Below are 19,357 nucleotides of genomic sequence, written 5' to 3'. Positions count from 1 at the left end.
TTTGAAAAAAGAACTAGTTAGTGAATGGAAGAAACAAATTGGTTTAAAGAAACAAAGAACATAAAAAATTGAGGTTAAGTAAGGGAATGAACACAGAAAACATGTAAGAAAAAGTTGATGAATAGAGTGAACATGCAGGGAATATGAACTTATAGAGAATATGAAGACATGATAAGGAACATAGGGAATACAAAGAATGAACACTGAACATGTGAAGAACAAGCTAAGAACATTGAGAACATGAATATTGTGTATAAAAGTTATACAGAGAACATATGATGTACATGAAAAACATGACAAAACATAATGAACATACGGAGAAAATGGTAGAAAACAGAAAAAATGAGAAAAACAGGTGAAAAAATTTGAACTGAGCCTGCTGTGAACATTTGTAGAACATGGAGCGAACACAGATAACATGGACAAAATGTGAAGAACACAGCTGAATATAGAGAAAATATGAAAATGCAGTAGGATTATTGAAGATTGGATAAGTTGGGGATGAGAAGGTAAGGGAGGGAAAGTGTATGGTGAGATTTTGACCGTGTGATTATTGCTTACTTGGGTAAACAAAAGGTATTGAAGGTAAGGTGTTATATGACAGTGTGAATATTACAGAGCTGAGTACAAAAAGGGTATTAAAGGAAATGATGTTTACTTTGATAGACTGGAGATAGGCTTGATCTGAAATAATTTGATGAACATTGAACTAAGTGAAGAACATGAGTTGGAACTCGATAATTTGCTTTTGATTTATTTGCAGGGGGGTCTGAAAATGTAGTTGAGTGTTCAAAACTCTGGGGGATTTGGACTGATAGTAATGAATTTACAGGAGTGAACTTGGACAGAGGACAAGAGCTAGAGTTTTATAATTGTTTACATCATATTTACTATGTCTGAAATACAGAGGGTAAAAATTTCAGGGAAATTGATGGGTTATTTACAAAGATACGAGATAGAACTAAGGTGGGGACGAGAGCTGAAGCTCGTTAACTGTTTTGGTCTTATGTACGGGGTCTGAAATACAGATGGTATAAATTTCAGGGAATTTGATAGGATATTACCAAAGACATGAGAAAGAAGTAAGGTGGGGGACAAGAGCTGGAGCTCAGTAACTGACTTGATCTTATTTACTACGTCTGAAATATGACTGTTTAAAATTTCAGGGGGATTGGACTGCTAGTAGCGTAAATGTGGTCTCTGTCAAATTTGGGTCTTTAATTGGACTCTGATTAATTTCGATCATGAACTGGACTCTGAATATTTTGTCACAAAGCGGACTGGCGAATTTTCGGAATAAATTGGACTCTGACGAAAATTGGGTATAAAATGGACTCTGTCAAATTTTCACAGATTACAGGACTCTGACGAATTTTGCTAGAAAACTGGACTCTGATGAATTTCTGTTGTTAAATGGACTCTGATCATTTTTGGCCTTTACTGGACTCTGACGAATTTTGCTAGAAAACTGGACTCTGGCGAATTTCTGTTGATAATTGGACTCTGACGAAATTTAGGTATAAAATGAACTCTGATGAAAAATGGGTTGAAAATGGTCTCTGACTAATTTTGCTAACAAAGTGGACTCTGTTAATTTCAGGAAAAAACTTGACTCTTATTATTTCAGGCATAAACAGAACTCTGATGAAATTTGAGCTTTAAACTGTCTCTGACTAATTTTGCTAACAAAGTGGTCTCTGAGAATTTTGGGCACAAACTGGTCTCTGACGAATTTCTGTCTATAATTGGGCTCTGTTCAATTTTGGTCTTTACAGGTGAAATAGCCGTAAATGGTTATAAAACTAAATGTTATGGCTAAGTTGTCTGTTTTCCTTAACAAAACGTCTAAGACAATATTCTCTGAAAATGCTCTTTGAAAAATGTGTGATTGAAAACGGACAAAGGTTGTCCATAGAGTTTACCTGGAGATGCTGTGAGTACAAACACGATATTTCTAAAAAATTTCTATAAGATTTTCCTACTTATTTTCCTCATAAGAACACTTAACAAACTTCTATAATCTCAGAAATTATTTTCCTCATAAGAATTCCTTAATTCCATATCAGTGACTTGAATTTGCCAATACGAACTCTTAACAAACTCGTATGACATTATTTTCATCATAAGAACTTTAACAAACTCGTATGACATTATTTCATCATAAGAATTGTAAATCTGTGACTGCCCAAATTCACCTGAAAACCCTGGCTCTTAAACACGAATTTCTCCGATGTTGAAAACAGGCAAAATATGTCCGTAGATTTTACCTGGAAATGCTGGCTCCTAAACAGGAATTTGAATTTCTCCCTTAAGAACTTTAACAAACTTGTATGAACTTATTTTCAGCATAAGAACTTTTAACAAACTTCTAAAGTCTCAGAAATTATTTTTCTCATAAGAATTCCCTAATTCCAAATATGTGACTGCCCAAATTCTCCTGAAAACCCTGGCAACGCACAGACGAATTTCTAAATTTACCTGAAAACCCTGGCAATGTACAGACGAATTTCCTCCAAAAAAAAAATTCGTCTGTGCGTTGCCATCCCTACTACTGACCCGCACCATGACCCACTCCATGACACACTCCATGACCCACTCCATGACCCACACCATGACCCACAACATGACCCGCACCATGACCCACACCATGACCCACACCATGACCCACTCCATGACACACACCATGACCCGCACCATGACCCGCTCCATGACCCACACCATGACCCACACCATGACCCGCTCCATGACCCACACCATGACCCGCACCATGACCCGCTCCATGACACACACCATGACCCACACCATGACCCGCTCCATGACCCACACCATGACCCACACCATGACCCGCTCCATGACCCGCACCATGACCCGCACCATGACCCGCTCCATGACACACACCATGACCCGCTCCATGACACACACCATGACCCGCACCATGACCCGCACCATGACCCGCTCCATGACACACACCATGACCTGCTCCATGACCCACACCATGACCCGCTCCATGACACACACCATGACCCGCACCATGACCCGCTCCATGACCCACACCATGACCCGCACCATGACCCACACCATGACCTGCACCATGACCCGCACCATGACCCACACCATGACCCGCACCATGACCCACACCATGACCCGCACCATGACCCACACCATGACCCGCACCATGACCCGCTCCATGACCCACACCATGACCCACACCATGACCCACACCATGACCTGCACCATGACCCGCACCATAACCCACACCATGACCCGCACCATGACCCGCACCATGACCCGCTCCATGACACACACCATGACCCGCTCCATGACCCACACCATGACCCGCTCTATGACCCGCACCATGACCCGCTCCATGACCCACACCATGACCCGCTCCATGACCCACACCATGACCCGCTCCATGACCCACACCATGACCCGCACCATGACCCGCACCATGACCCACACCATGACCTACACCATGACCCGCACCATGACCCACACCATGACCCGCACCATGACCCGCTCCATGACCCACACCATGACCCGCACCATGACCCGCTCCATGACCCACACCATGACCCGCACCATGACCCGCTCCATGACCCGCACCATGACCCGCTCTATGACCCGCTCCATGACCCGCACCATGACCCACTCCATGACACACTCCATGACCCACTCCATGACCCACACCATGACCCACAACATGACCCGCACCATGACCCACACCATGACCCACACCATGACCCACTCCATGACACACACCATGACCCGCACCATGACCCGCTCCATGACCCACACCATGACCCACACCATGACCCGCTCCATGACCCACACCATGACCCGCACCATGACCCGCTCCATGACACACACCATGACCCACACCATGACCCGCTCCATGACCCACACCATGACCCACACCATGACCCGCTCCATGACACACACCATGACCCGCACCATGACCCGCTCCATGCCACACACCATGACCCGCACCATGACACACACCATGACCCGCATCATGACCCGCTCCATGACACACACCATGACCCGCACCATGACCCGCACCATGACCCGCACCATGACCCGCTCCATGACACACACCATGACCCGCTCCATGACACACACCATGACCCGCACCATGACCCGCACCATGACCCGCTCCATGACACACACCATGACCTGCTCCATGACCCACACCATGACCCGCTCCATGACACACACCATGACCCGCACCATGACCCGCTCCATGACCCACACCATGACCCGCACCATGACCCACACCATGACCTGCACCATGACCCGCACCATGACCCACACCATGACCCGCACCATGACCCACACCATGACCCGCACCATGACCCACACCATGACCCGCACCATGACCCGCTCCATGACCCACACCATGACCCGCACCATGACCCACACCATGACCTGCACCATGACCCGCACCATAACCCACACCATGACCCGCACCATGACCCGCACCATGACCCGCTCCATGACACACACCATGACACGCTCCATGACCCACACCATGACCCGCTCTATGACCCGCACCATGACCCGCTCCATGACCCACACCATGACCCGCTCCATGACCCACACCATGACCCGCTCCATGACCCACACCATGACCCGCACCATGACCCGCACCATGACCCACACCATGACCTACACCATGACCCGCACCATGACCCACACCATGACCCGCACCATGACCCGCTCCATGACCCACACCATGACCCGCACCATGACCCGCTCCATGACCCACACCATGACCCGCACCATGACCCGCTCCATGACCCGCACCATGACCCGCTCTATGACCCGCTCCATGACCCGCTCCATGACCCACACCATGACCCGCACCATGACCCGCTTCATGACCCACATCTTGACCCGCTCCATGACCCGCTCCATGACCCGCACCATGACCCGCTCCATGACCCACACCATGACACGCTCCATGACCCGCTCCATGACACACACCATGACCCGCACCATGACCCGCTCCATGACACACACCATGACCCGCACCATGACCCGCTCCATGACCCACACCATGACCCGCACCATGACCCACTCCATGACCCACACCATGACCCGCACCATGACCTGCTCCATTACCCACACCGTGATCCACACCATGACCCGCACCATGACCCACTCCTTGACCCACACCATGACCCACATCGTGACCCGCTCCATGACACACACCATGACCCGCACCATGACCCGCTCCATGACCCACACCATGACCCGCACCATGACCCTCACCATGACCCATACCATGACCCACACCATGACCCGCACCATGACCTGCTGCATGACACACACCATGACCCGCACCATGACCCGCTCCATGACACACACCATGACCCGCACCATGACCCGCACCATGACCCACACCATGACCCACACCATGACCCGCACCATGACCCGCTCCATGACCCACACCATGACCCGCACCATGACCCACACCATGACCCACACCATGACCCACACCATGACCCGCACCATGACCCGCTCCATGACACACTCCATGACCCACTCCATGACCCACACCATGACCCGCACCATGACCCGTACCATAACCCACTCCATGACACACAACATGACCCACTCCATGACCCACACCATGACCCACACCATGACCCACTCCATGACCCACACCATGACCCGCACCATGACCCACAGCATGACCCGCACCATGACCCACACCATGACCCACACCATGACCCACTCCATGACACACACCATGACCCGCACCGTGACCCGCTCCATGACCCACACCATGACCCACACCATGACCCGCTCCATGACCCACACCATGACCCACACCATGACCCGCTCCATGACACACACCATGACCCGCACCATGACCCGCTCCATGACACACACCATGACCCGCTCCTTGACACACACCATGACCCGCACCATGACCCGCTCCATGACATACACCATGACCCGCACCATGACCCGCACCATGACCCGCACCATGACCCGCACCATGACCCGCACCATGACCCGCACCATGACCCGCACCATGACCCGCTACATGACACACACCATGACCCGCTCCATGACCCACACCATGACCCGCTCCATGACACACACCATGACCCGCACCATGACCCGCTCCATGACCCACACCATGACCCGCACCATGACCCACACCATGACCTGCACCATGACCCGCACCATGACCCACACCATGACCCGCACCATGACCCACACCATGACCCGCACCATGACCCACACCATGACCCGCACCATGACCCGCTCCATGACCCACACCATGACCCGCACCATGACCCACACCATGACCTGCACCATGACCCGCACCATAACCCACACCATGACCCGCACCATGACCCGCACCATGACCCGCTCCATGACACACCATGACCCGCTCCATGACCCACACCATGACCCGCTCTATGACCCGCACCATGACCCGCTCCATGACCCACACCATGACCCGCTCCATGACCCACACCATGACCCGCTCCATGACCCACACCATGACCCGCACCATGACCCGCACCATGACCCACACCATGACCCGCACCATGACCCACACCATGACCCGCACCATGACCCGCTCCATGACCCACACCATGACCCGCACCATGACCCGCTCCATGACCCACACCATGACCCACACCATGACCCGCACCATGACCCGCTCCACGACCTGTTCCATGACCCGCTCCACGACCTGTTCCATGACCCTCCTGCCTACCTTGAGGTTACCTTGAGGTGCTTCCGGGGCTTAGCGTCCCCACGGCCCGGTCGTCGACCAGGCCTCCTGGTTGCTGGACTCATCAACCAGGCTGTTGGACGCGGCTGGTCGCAGCCTGACGTATGAGTCACAGCCTGGTTGATCAGGTATCCTTTGGAGGTGCTTATCCAGTTCTCTCTTGAACACTGTCTAGACCCTCTCCACGACCTGCACCATGACCCACTCCACGACCTGCACCATGACCCACTCCACGACCTGCACCATGACCCACTCCACGACCTGCACCATGACCCTCTCCACGACCTGCACCATGACCCACTCCACGACCTGCACCATGACCTGCTCCACGACGTGTTCCATGATCCTCTCCACGACCTGCACCATGACCCACTCCACGACCTGCACCATGACCCACTCCACGACCTGCACCATGACTCTCTCCACGACCTGCACCATGACCCACTCCACGACCTGCACCATGACCCACTCCACGACCTGCACCATGACCCACTCCACGACCTGCACCATGACCCACTTTACGACCTGCACCATGACCCACTCCACGACCTGCACCATGACCCACTCCACGACCTGCACCATGACCCTCTCCACGACCTTCACCATGACCCTCTCCACGACCAGCACCATGACCCACTCCACGACCTGCACCATGACCCACTCCACGACCTGCACCATGACCCACTCCACGACCTGCACCATGACCCTCTCCACGACCTGCACCATGACCCACTCCACGACCTGCACCATGACCCACTCCACGACCTGCACCATGACCCACTCCACGACCTGCACCATGACCTGCTCCACGACGTGTTCCATGATCCTCTCCACGACCTGCACCATGACCCACTCCACGACCTGCACCATGACCCACTCCACGACCTGCACCATGACCCACTCCACGACCTGCACCATGACCCACTCCACGACCTGTACCATGACCCACTCCACGACCTGCACCATGACCCTCTCCACGACCTGCACCATGACCCACTCCACGACCTGCACCATGACCTGCTCCACGACCTGTTCCATGACCCACTCCACGACCTGCACCATGACCCTCTCCACGTACTGCACCATGACCCACTCCACGACCTGCACCATGACCCACTCCACGACCTGCACCATGACCTGCTCCACGACCTGTTCCATGACCATCTCCACGACCTGTACCATGACCCTCTCCACGACCTGCACCATGACCCACTCCACGACCTGCACCATGACCCTCTCCACGACCTGCACCATGACCTGCTCCACGACCTGTTCCATGACCCACTCCACGACCTGCACCATGACCCTCTCCACGACCTGCACCATGACCCACTCCACGACCTGCACCATGACCCACTCCACGACCTGCACCATGACCTGCTCCACGACCTGTTCCATGACCATCTCCACGACCTGCACCATGACCCACTCCACGACCTGCACCATGACCCACTCCACGACCTGCACCATGACCCACTCCACGACCTGCACCATGACCCACTCCACGACCTGTTCCATGACCCACTCCACGACCTGCACCATGACCCTCTCCACGACCTGCACCATGACCCACTCCACGACCTGCACCATGACCCACTCCACGACCTGTTCCATGACCCACTCCACGGCCTGCACCATGACCCACTCCACGACCTGTACCATGACCCACTCCACGACCTGCACCATGACCCTCTCCACGACCTGCACCATGACCCACTCCACGACCTGCACCATGACCTGCTCCACGACCTGTTCCATGACCATCTCCACGACCTGTACCATGACCCTCTCCACGACCTGCACCATGACCCACTCCACGACCTGCACCATGACCCTCTCCACGACCTGCACCATGACCCTCTCCACGACCTGCACCATGACCCACTCCACGACCAGCACCATGACCCTCTCCACGACCTGTACCATGACCCACTCCACGACCTGCACCATGACCCACTCCACGACCTGCACCATGACCTGCTCCACGACCTGTTCCATGACCATCTCCACGACCTGCACCATGACCCACTCCACGACCTGCACCATGACCCACTCCACGACCTGCACCATGACCCACTCCACGACCTGCACCATGACCCACTCCACGACCTGTTCCATGACCCACTCCACGACCTGCACCATGACCCTCTCCACGACCTGCACCATGACCCACTCCACGACCAGCACCATGACCCTCTCCACGACCTGTACCATGACCCACTCCACGACCAGCACCATGACCCACTCCACGACCTGTACCATGACCCACTCCACGACCTGCACCATGACCCTCTCCACGACCTGCACCATGACCCACTCCACGACCTGCACCATGACCTGCTCCGCGACCTGTTCCATGACCCACTCCACGACCTGCACCATGACCCTCTCCACGACCTGCACCATGACCCACTCCACGACCTGCACCATGACCCACTCCACGACCTGCACCATGACCTGCTCCACGACCTGTTCCATGACCATCTCCACGACCTGCACCATGACCCACTCCACGACCTGCACCATGACCCACTCCACGACCTGCACCATGACCCACTCCACGACCTGCACCATGACCCACTCCACGACCTGCACCATGACCTGCTCCACGACCTGTTCCTTGACCATCTCCACGACCTGCACCATGACCCACTCCACGACCTGCACCATGACCTGCTCCACGACCTGTTCCATGACCCTCTCCACGACCTGCACTATGACCCACTCCACGACCTGTACCATACCTGGTTGATGGGGTTCTGGGAGTTCTTCTACTCCCCAAGCCCGGCTTGACTTGTGAGAGTTTGGTCCACCAGGCTGTTGCTTGGAGCGGCCCGCAGGCCCACATACCCATCACAGCCCGGTGGTGGGAATGTGGTGGTCCGGCACTCCTTGAAGGAAACAATCTAGTTTCCTCTTGAAGATGTCCACGGTTGTTCCTGTAATATTTCTGATGCTCGCTGGTAGGACGTTGAACAACTGTGGACCTCTGATGTTTATACAGTGTTCTCTGATTGTGCCTATGGCACCTCTGCTCTTCACTGGTTCTATTCTGCATTTTCTTCCATGTCGTTCACTCCAGTACGTTGTTATTTTACTGTGCAGATTTGGGATCTGTCCCTCCAGTATTTTCCATGTTTATATTATTTGGTATCTCTCGTCTCCTTTCTAGTGAGTACATTTGGAGAGCTTTGAGACGATCCCAATAATTTAGGTGCTTTATCTCGTCTATGCGTGCCGTATATGTTCTCTGTATTCCCTCAATTTCAGCAATCTCTCCTGCTCTGAAGGGGGAAGTGAGTACTGAGCAGTATTCAAGACGGGACAACACAAGTGATTTGAAGAGTACAACCATTGTGATGGGATCTCTGGACTTGAAGGTTCTCGTAATCCATGCTATCATTTTTCTGGCTGACGCAATACTTGCTTGGTTATGCTTCCTAAACGTTAAGTCGTCGGACATCATTATTTCCAAATCCTTGACATGCTGTTTTCCTACTATGGGCAGATTCGATTGTGTTTTGTACCCTGTATTATGTTTCAGATCCTCATTTTTGCCTTACCTGAGTACCTGGAATTTATCACCGTTAAACATCATGTTATTTTCTGCTGCCCAATCGAAAACTTTGTTAATATCTGTATGTAGTTTATCAATGTCTTCAGCAGAGGTAATTTTCATGTTGATTTTTGTATCATCTGCAAAGGATGACACGAAGCTGTGACTTGTGTTTTTGTCTATGTCTGATATGAGAATAGGGAACAGCAGTGGTGCAAGGACTGTACCTTGAGATACAGAGCTTTTAACTGCGCTCGGACTCGATTTTACTTGATTGACTGTTACTCTTTGTGTTCTGTTCGACAGGAAATTGAGTATCCAGCGTCCTACTTTACCAGTTATACCCATTGACCTCATTTTGTGTGCAATCACTCCATGGTCACATTTGTCGAATGCCTGTGCAAAATCTGTGTATTCGACATCTGCATTATGTTTTTCCTCTAATGCCTCAGTGATTTTGTCATAGTGGTCAAGTAGCTGTGAGAGGCATGATCTTCCTGCTCTAAATCCATGATGGCCTGGATTGTGGAGGTCATTGGTTTCCATGAATCTAGTGACCTGACTCCTGATCACTCTCTCAAATACTTTTATTATGTGGGACGTTAGTGCAACGGATCTATAATTCTTTGCCAATGCTTTACTAGCACCCTTGTGTAAAGGGGCTATGTCTGCTACTTTAAGCGCATTTGGTATCTCCCCCGTGTCCAAGCTCTTCCTCCACACTATACTAAGTGCCTGTGCTACTGGCACTTTGCATTTCTTTATAAATATTGAATTCCATGAGTCTGGATCCGGGGCTGAGTGCATGGGCATATTGTCAACTTCTCTTTCAAAATCTGCCACGCTCGTGCTGACATCAGTTATATTTACAGGTGTTTGAGTATCATTCATAAAGAAATTGTCCGAATCTTCCACTTTCATGCTGAGTATCGGAGTGCTAAACATGTTCTCATACTGCTTTTTTAGGATTTCACTAATTTCTTTGTCATCCTCAGTGTATGAACCATCACTAATACGAATAAGTCCAATTCTGGCAGTGGTTTTCGCTTTTGATTTAGCATATGTGAAGAAATATTTTGGGTTTTTCTTTATTTCTTGAATTGCTTTCTGTTCTAGTTGCCTTTCTTCAGTCTGATAGGAATGCTTCAGTCTCTGTTTGATTTCTTCAATCTCCCTGTTTAAATTATTTCTTCTTTGTATGGAGAGTCGTGTCTGCTTAAGCATTTCCGTTAATTTCTTCCTCCTTTTGTAATTTCGTCTGCGTTCTCTTTCTACATTGGACCTCTTTCTGGCTTTTCAGAAAGAGGTCCAAAAGTCTGTCTGAAAACATGTTCAAAGGAACATGTTTCAGACAGACTTCATATGCTTCAGAAGTCAGTTTTTCTATTCCTTGTGTAGGATTTTTGTTTCTTAGAACATTTTCCCATTGAATGTTTGTAAGTTCCCTGTTTATTTTCTCCCAGTCTATCCTTTTATTATTAAAATTGAATTTATTGAATAACCCTTCTCGCTTGTTGTTTCTCTTGGGCCTACTACCGTTATTAACGTAGGTTTGCACTTCAATGAGCTTGTGGTCCGAGTACGTAGTGTCTGAGACAGTAATGTCTCTCTGATTAGCTCATCATTGTTCGTGAATATCAGGTCCAGCGTGTTCTCGTTCCTAGTTGGTTCTTTAATATGCTGACTGAGCGAGAATTTGTCACAGAATCTCAGCAGTTCTCTGACCTGTGGTTGGATATTTCCAGGTTGACTTCCTACTATATTGTTATTGTTTTAAACTGGGTAGACTGAAGTATGATGTCTCCATGACACACCGTGACCCGCACCATGACCAGCTCCATGACCTGCACCACGACCCACTCCAAGAACCACACTATGACTTAGTCCACGACCTGCACCACGACCCGATCCAAGAACCACACCATGACTTAGTCCACGACCTGCACCATGACCCACTCCACGACCTGCTCTATGACCCGCAACATGACCCGCTCCATGACCTGCTCCATGATCCGCACCATGACCCACACCATGATCCGCACCATGATCCGCAGCATGACCCGCACCATGACCCGCACCATGATCCGCACCATGATCCGCACCATGACCCACACCATGATCTGCACCATGACCCGCACCATGAACCCTACAATGACCCGCACCATGACCCGCTCCATGACCTGCTCCATGATCCGCACCATGACCCGCACCATGACCCACACCATGACCTGCTCCATGACCCACACAATGACCCGCACCATACCTTGATGTGCTTCCGGGGCTTAGCGTCCCCGCGGCCCGGTCGTCGACCAGGCCTCCTGGCCGCACCATGACCCACTCCATAACCCGCAACATGACCCGCTCCATGACACGCACCATGACCTGCACTATGACCCACACTATGACCCGCTCCATGACTTACACTATGACCCGCACCATGACCCACACCATGACCCGCACCATGACCCGCACCATGACCCACACCATGACCCGCACCATGACCCGCACTATGACCCGCTCCATGACCCTCAATATGACCCGCACCATGACCCACGCCATGACCCGCACCATGACCCGCACCATGACCCACACCATGACCCGCACCATGACACACACCATGACCCGCTCCATGACCCGCTCCATGACCCGCACCATGACCCGCTCCATGACACACACCATGACCCGCTCCATGACACACACCATGACCCGCTCCATGACCCGCACCATGACCCGCACCATGACCCACACCATGACCCGCACCATGACCCACACCATGACCCGCACTATGACCCGCTCCACGGCCCGCACCATGACCCACTTAATGACCCACACCATGACCCGCACTTTGACCGGCACCATAACCTGCTCCATGATCCGCACCATGACCCTCTTCGTGACCCCGCACCATGGCCATGCACCATGACCTGCTCCATAACACGCTCCATGACCCGCACCATGACTTGCCCCATGGCAAGTCATAAAATTGCACATAAAATGCGTTCAAAAGGAATTACCGGAAAAATAGGCAGATGGATCTACAATTTCCTGACCAACAGAACCCAATGTGTAATAGTCAACAAAATAAAATCCAGCCCATCAACCGTGAAGAGCTCAGTCCCCCAGGGTACTGTGCTTGCTCCAGTACTTTTTCTCATCCTCATATCGGACATAGACCAGAACACAACCTATAGCACTGTATCATCCTTTGCAGATGACACTAGGATCTTCATGAGAGTTGGCAACATTTAGGACACGGCAAACCTCCAGTCAGATGTAGATCAGGTCTTTCTATGGGCTACAGAAAATAATATGGTGTTTAACGAAGATAAGTTCCAGCTCATGTGCTATGGAAAAAATGAAAATATAAAAACGGAAACCACGTACAAAACTCAGGCAAATCATAACATAGAACGAAAAGGCAATGTAAAGGATCTGGGTGTACTCATGTCGGAAGACCTTACCTTTAAAGAACACAATAAAGTAGCCGTCACAACTGCAAGAAAAATGACAGGTTGGATAACAAGAACTTTTCACACTAGAGATGCTATACCGATGATGATACTTTTCAAAACGCTTGTGCACTCTAGAGTGGAGTACTGCTGCACAATGACAGCCCCTTTCAAAGCTGGAGAAATTGCCGACCTGGAGAGCGTGCAGAGATCCTATACTGCTAGAATTCACTCAGTAAAACACCTAAACTATTGGGACCGACTAAAGAGCCTAAATATGTACTCCCTTGAGCGCAGGCGGGAGAGATATATAATAATTTACACGTGGAAAATATTAGAGGGGCTGGTCCCAAACCTGCACACAGAAATAACATCACATGAGACCAGAAGACATGGCAGGATGTGCAGAATACCCCCGTTGAAGAGCAGAGGTGCAACAGGTACTCTGAGAGAGAACTCTATCAACATCAGAGGCCCGAGACTCTTCAACACGCTTCCGCTACACATAAGGGGCATAACTGGCCGACCCCTCACAGTGTTCAAGAGAGAACTGGATAAGCACCTCCAAAGGATACCTGATCAACCAGGCTGTGACTCATACGTCAGGCTGCGAGCAGCCGCGTCCAACAGCCTGGTTGATCAGTCCAGCAACCAAGAGGCCTGGTCGACGACCGGGCCGTGGGGACGCTAAGCCCCGGAAGCTCCTCAAGGTAACCTCAAGGAAAGGTATGGCCACCTCCATGACCCGCTCCATGACCTGCTCCATGACCTGCTCCACAACACGCACCATGACCCACACCATGACTCGAACCATGACCCGCATCATGACCAGCACCATGACCCGCTCTATGATCTGCACTATGACTCGCACCATGACCCACACTATGACCTGCAGCATGACCCACACCATGACCTGCACCATGACCCACACTATGACCTACACCATGACCCACACTATGACCTGCACCATGACCCACACTATGACCTGCAGCATGACCCACACTATGGCCTGTAGCATGACCCGCACTATGACCTGCACCATGACCCACACTATGACCTGCAGCATGACCCACACTATGACCTGCACCATGACCCACACTATGACCTGCACCATGACCCACACTATGACCTGCACCATGACCCACACTATGACCTGCAGCATGACCCACACTATGACCTGCAGCATGACCCACACTATGACCTGCAGCATGACCCACACTATGGCCTGCAGCATGACCCACACTATGACCTGCAGCATGACCCACACTATGGCCTGCAGCATGACCCACACTATGACCCACACCATGACCCACACTATGACCTGCAGCATGACCCACACTATGACCTGCAGCATGACCCACACTATGACCCACACCATGACCCACACTATGACCTGCAGCATGACCCACACTATGACCTGCAGCATGACCCACACTATGACCTGCAGCATGACCCACACTATGACCTGCAGCATGACCCACACTATGGCCTGCAGCATGACCCACACTATGACCCACACCATGACCCACACTATGAATTGCAGCATGACCCACACTATGACCTGCAGCATGACCCACACTATGACCCACACAATGACCCACACTATGACCTGCAGCATGACCCACACTGACCCACACCATAACCCACACTATGACCCACACCATGACCCACACTATGACCTGCAGCATGACCCACACTATGACCCACACCATGACCCACACTATGACCTGCAGCATGACCCACACTATGACCTGCACCATGACCCACACTATACCTGCAGCATGACCCACACTATGACCCACACTATGACCCACACCATGACCCACACAATGGCCTGCAGCATGACCCACACCATGACCCACACTATGGCCTGCAGGATGACCCACACCATGACCCACACTATGACCCACACCATGACCCACACTATGGCCTGCAGCATGACCCACACTATGACCCACACCATGACCCACACTATGACCTGTAGCATGACCCACACTATGACCTGCACCATGACCCACACTATGACCTGCAGCATGACCCACACTATGACCCACACTATGACCTGCAGCATGACCCACACTATGGCCTGCAGCATGACCCACACTATGACCCACACCATGACCCACACTATGACCTGCACCATGACCCACACTATGACCTGCAGCATGACCCACTCCATGACCCACACTATGACCTGCACCATGACCCACACTATGGCCTGCAGCATGACCCACACTATGGCCTGCACCATGACCCACACTATGACCTGCACCATGACCCACACTATGACCTGCAGCATGACCCACACTATGACCTGCAGCATGACCCACACTATGACCTGCAGCATGACCCACACTATGACCTGCAGCATGACCCACACTATGACCCACACCATGACCCACACTATGACCTGGAGCATGACCCACACTATGACCTGCAGCATGACCCACACTATGACCTGCAGCATGACCCACACTATGACCTGCAGCATGACCCACACTCTGACCTGCTCCATGACCCACACTATGGCCTGCAGCATGACCCACACTATGACCCTCACCATGACCCACACTATGACCTGCAGCATGACCCACACTATGACCTGCAGCATGACCCACACTATGACCTGCAGCATGACCCACACTATGACCTGCAGCATGACCCACACTATGACCTGCAGCATGACCCACACTATGGCCTGCAGCATGACCCACACTATGACCTGCAGCATGACCCACACTATGACCCACACCATGACCCACACTATGGCCTGCAGCATGACCCACACTATGGCCTGCAGCATGACCCACACTATGACCCACACCATGACCCACACTATTTCAGAGTAGTTAATAAATGGAATGCACTAGGAAGTGATGTGGTGGAGGCTGACTCCATACACAGTTTCAAATGTAGGTATGATAGAGCCCAGTAGGCTCAGGAATCTGTACACCAGTTGATTGACAGTTGAGAGGCGGGACCAAAGAGCCAAAGCTCAACCCCCGCAAGCACAATTAGGTGAGTACAATTAGGTGAGTATGGCCTGCAGCATGACCCACACCATGACCCACACTATGGCCTGCAGCATGACCCACACCATGACCCACACTATGACCCACACCATGACCTACACTATGGCCTGCAGCATGACCCACACTATGACCCACACCATGACCCACACTATGACCTGCAGCATGACCCACACAATGACCTGCACCATGACCCACACTATGACCTGCAGCATGACCCACAGTATGACCCACACCATGACCCACACTATGACCTGCAGCATGACCCACACTATGACCTGCAGCATGACCCACACTATGGCCTGCAGCATGACCCACACTATGACCTGCAGCATGACCCACACTATGACCTGCAGCATGACCCACACTATGGCCTGCAGCATGACCCACACTATGACCCACACCATGACCCACACTATGACCTGCAGCATGACCCACACTATGACCTGCAGCATGACCCACACTATGACCTGCAGCATGACCCACACTATGACCTGCACCATGACCCACACTATGACCTGCAGCATGACCCACTCCATGACCCACACTATGACCTGCAGCATGACCCACACTATGGCCTGCAGCATGACCCACACTATGACCTGCAGCATGACCCACACTATGACCTGCAGCATGACCCACACTATGACCCACACCATGACCCACACTATGACCTGGAGCATGACCCACACTATGACCTGCAGCATGACCCACACTATGACCTGCAGCATGACCCACACTATGACCCACACCATGACCCACACTATGGCCTGCAGCATGACCCACACTATGGCCTGCAGCATGACCCACACTATGACCCACACCATGACCCACACTATTTCAGAGTAGTTAATAAATGGAATGCACTAGGAAGTGATGTGGTGGAGGCTGACTCCATACACAGTTTCAAATGTAGGTATGATAGAGCCCAGTAGGCTCAGGAATCTGTACACCAGTTGATTGACAGTTGAGAGGCGGGACCAAAGAGCCAAAGCTCAACCCCCGCAAGCACAATTAGGTGAGTACAATTAGGTGAGTATGGCCTGCAGCATGACCCACACCATGACCCACACTATGGCCTGCAGCATGACCCACACCATGACCCACACTATGACCTGCAGCATGACCCACACTATGACCTGCAGCATGACCCACACCATGACCCACACTATGACCTGCAGCATGACCCACACTATGACCTGCAGCATGACCCACACCATGACCCACACTATGACCTGCAGCATGACCCACACTATGACCTGCAGCATGACCCACACCATGACCCACACTATGACCTGCAGCATGACCCACACTATGACCTGCAGCATGACCCACACCATGACCTGCTCCATGACCCACACTATGACCCACACCATGACCCACACCTTGACCTGCTCCATGACCCGCTCCATGACCTGCACCATGACCCGCTTCATGACCCACACCATGACCTGCTCCATGACCTGCTCCATGACCCGCTCCATGACCCGCACCATGACCTGCACCACGACCGGCACCATGACCTGCTCCATGACCCACACTATGACCCGCACCATGACCGGCACCATGACCTGCTCCATGACCCACACTATGACCCGCACCATGACCGGCACCATGACCTGCTCCATGACTTACACTATGACCCGCACCATGACCGGCACCATGACCTGCTCCATGACCCACACTATGACCCGCACCATGACCGGCACCATGACCTGCTCCATGACCCACACTATGACCCGCACCATGACCGGCACCATGACCTGCTCCATGATCCGCGACCCTCTTCATGATCCCGCACCATGGCCATGCACCATGACCCGCTCCATAACATGCAACATGACCCGCACCATGACCCGCACTATGACCCGCACCATGACCCGCACTATGACCCGCTCCATGACCCGCACTATGACCCGCTCCATGACACTCTCCATAACCTGCACCATGATCCGCACCATAACCTGCTCCATAACCCGCACCATGACTCGCACCATGTCCTCACCAAGATACGCTCCATGACCCGCTCAATGACCCGCACCATGACCCGCTCAATGACCTACACCATAACCCGCACTATGACCTGCACCATGACCCGCACCATGACCTGCACCATGACCAGCACCATGACCTGCACCATGACCCTCACCGTGACCTGCACCATGACCTGCACCATGACCCGCTCCACGACTCGCTCCAAGACCTCTTTGTGTGAGAAGCTGTTATGAAAGCAGTCTTGAACACGCAATAATTCTAAACGAATCATCTGTGGAGATAATTATGATTATATCCACCGTATAATGAATTGTACAATAATAAATATATTAGAGTAATAGACAGTTCCAACACTACTCACAAATTTCCATGTTTTGTGGCAACATTTCCGGCCATTCCGCCCCGAGACTGGAACCTTGAGCTTGGATTTATGTTACATTGTGTCGAATATTTAGATAGTTTTGTTTAATACTGTTTATGTTCACACTTAAAGAGGAGTCTGCGAAGACGAGGAAGGTTTAGTACACTGCGCACCGTGAACAGGTAGGCGCCCGGCGACCATGTAGTC

The 19,357-nt window shown here is 52.1% G+C and overlaps 5 protein-coding genes across 5 annotated transcripts; 4 read left to right on the top strand and 1 right to left on the bottom strand.

Moving 5' to 3' along the window:
* Window positions 1-1,354: 1,354 nt before the first annotated feature.
* On the bottom strand, window positions 1,355-5,875 carry LOC138366297 (uncharacterized; the record flags this gene model as incomplete). The annotated part of the gene is made up of 5 exons (XM_069327324.1): window positions 1,355-1,486; window positions 3,125-3,175; window positions 3,569-3,675; window positions 4,889-4,971; window positions 5,367-5,875. Coding segments are annotated over 5 exons (882 nt in total), but the record flags the coding sequence as incomplete, so codon positions are not given.
* A 6,388-nt stretch (window positions 5,876-12,263) lies between these two features.
* LOC138366296 (putative uncharacterized protein FLJ46204) lies at window positions 12,264-12,584 on the top strand. Its single transcript, XM_069327323.1, has one exon. It carries the CDS (start codon window positions 12,264-12,266, stop codon window positions 12,582-12,584), a length of 321 nt encoding a protein of 106 aa, XP_069183424.1.
* Window positions 12,585-14,493: 1,909 nt separating this feature from the next.
* Window positions 14,494-16,614, top strand: LOC138366295 (mucin-3A-like). The gene has a single exon (XM_069327322.1). It carries the CDS (start codon window positions 14,494-14,496, stop codon window positions 16,612-16,614), a length of 2,121 nt encoding a protein of 706 aa, XP_069183423.1.
* A 201-nt stretch (window positions 16,615-16,815) lies between these two features.
* On the top strand, window positions 16,816-17,643 carry LOC138366294 (putative uncharacterized protein FLJ46204). The gene has a single exon (XM_069327321.1). The coding sequence runs from the start codon at window positions 16,816-16,818 to the stop codon at window positions 17,641-17,643; it is 828 nt and encodes a 275-aa protein (XP_069183422.1).
* Window positions 17,644-17,844: 201 nt separating this feature from the next.
* Window positions 17,845-18,816, top strand: LOC138366293 (uncharacterized). Its single transcript, XM_069327320.1, has one exon. The coding sequence runs from the start codon at window positions 17,845-17,847 to the stop codon at window positions 18,814-18,816; it is 972 nt and encodes a 323-aa protein (XP_069183421.1).
* The last annotated feature ends 541 nt before the right edge of the window (window positions 18,817-19,357 follow it).

This window comes from Procambarus clarkii, chromosome 19 (genome assembly GCF_040958095.1).
Source record: "Procambarus clarkii isolate CNS0578487 chromosome 19, FALCON_Pclarkii_2.0, whole genome shotgun sequence".
NCBI classification, from domain to species: Eukaryota; Metazoa; Arthropoda; class Malacostraca; order Decapoda; family Cambaridae; genus Procambarus; species Procambarus clarkii.
The sequence above is the reverse complement of the archived record's forward strand: the minus strand, read 5'-3'. Positions and strand labels throughout refer to the sequence as shown.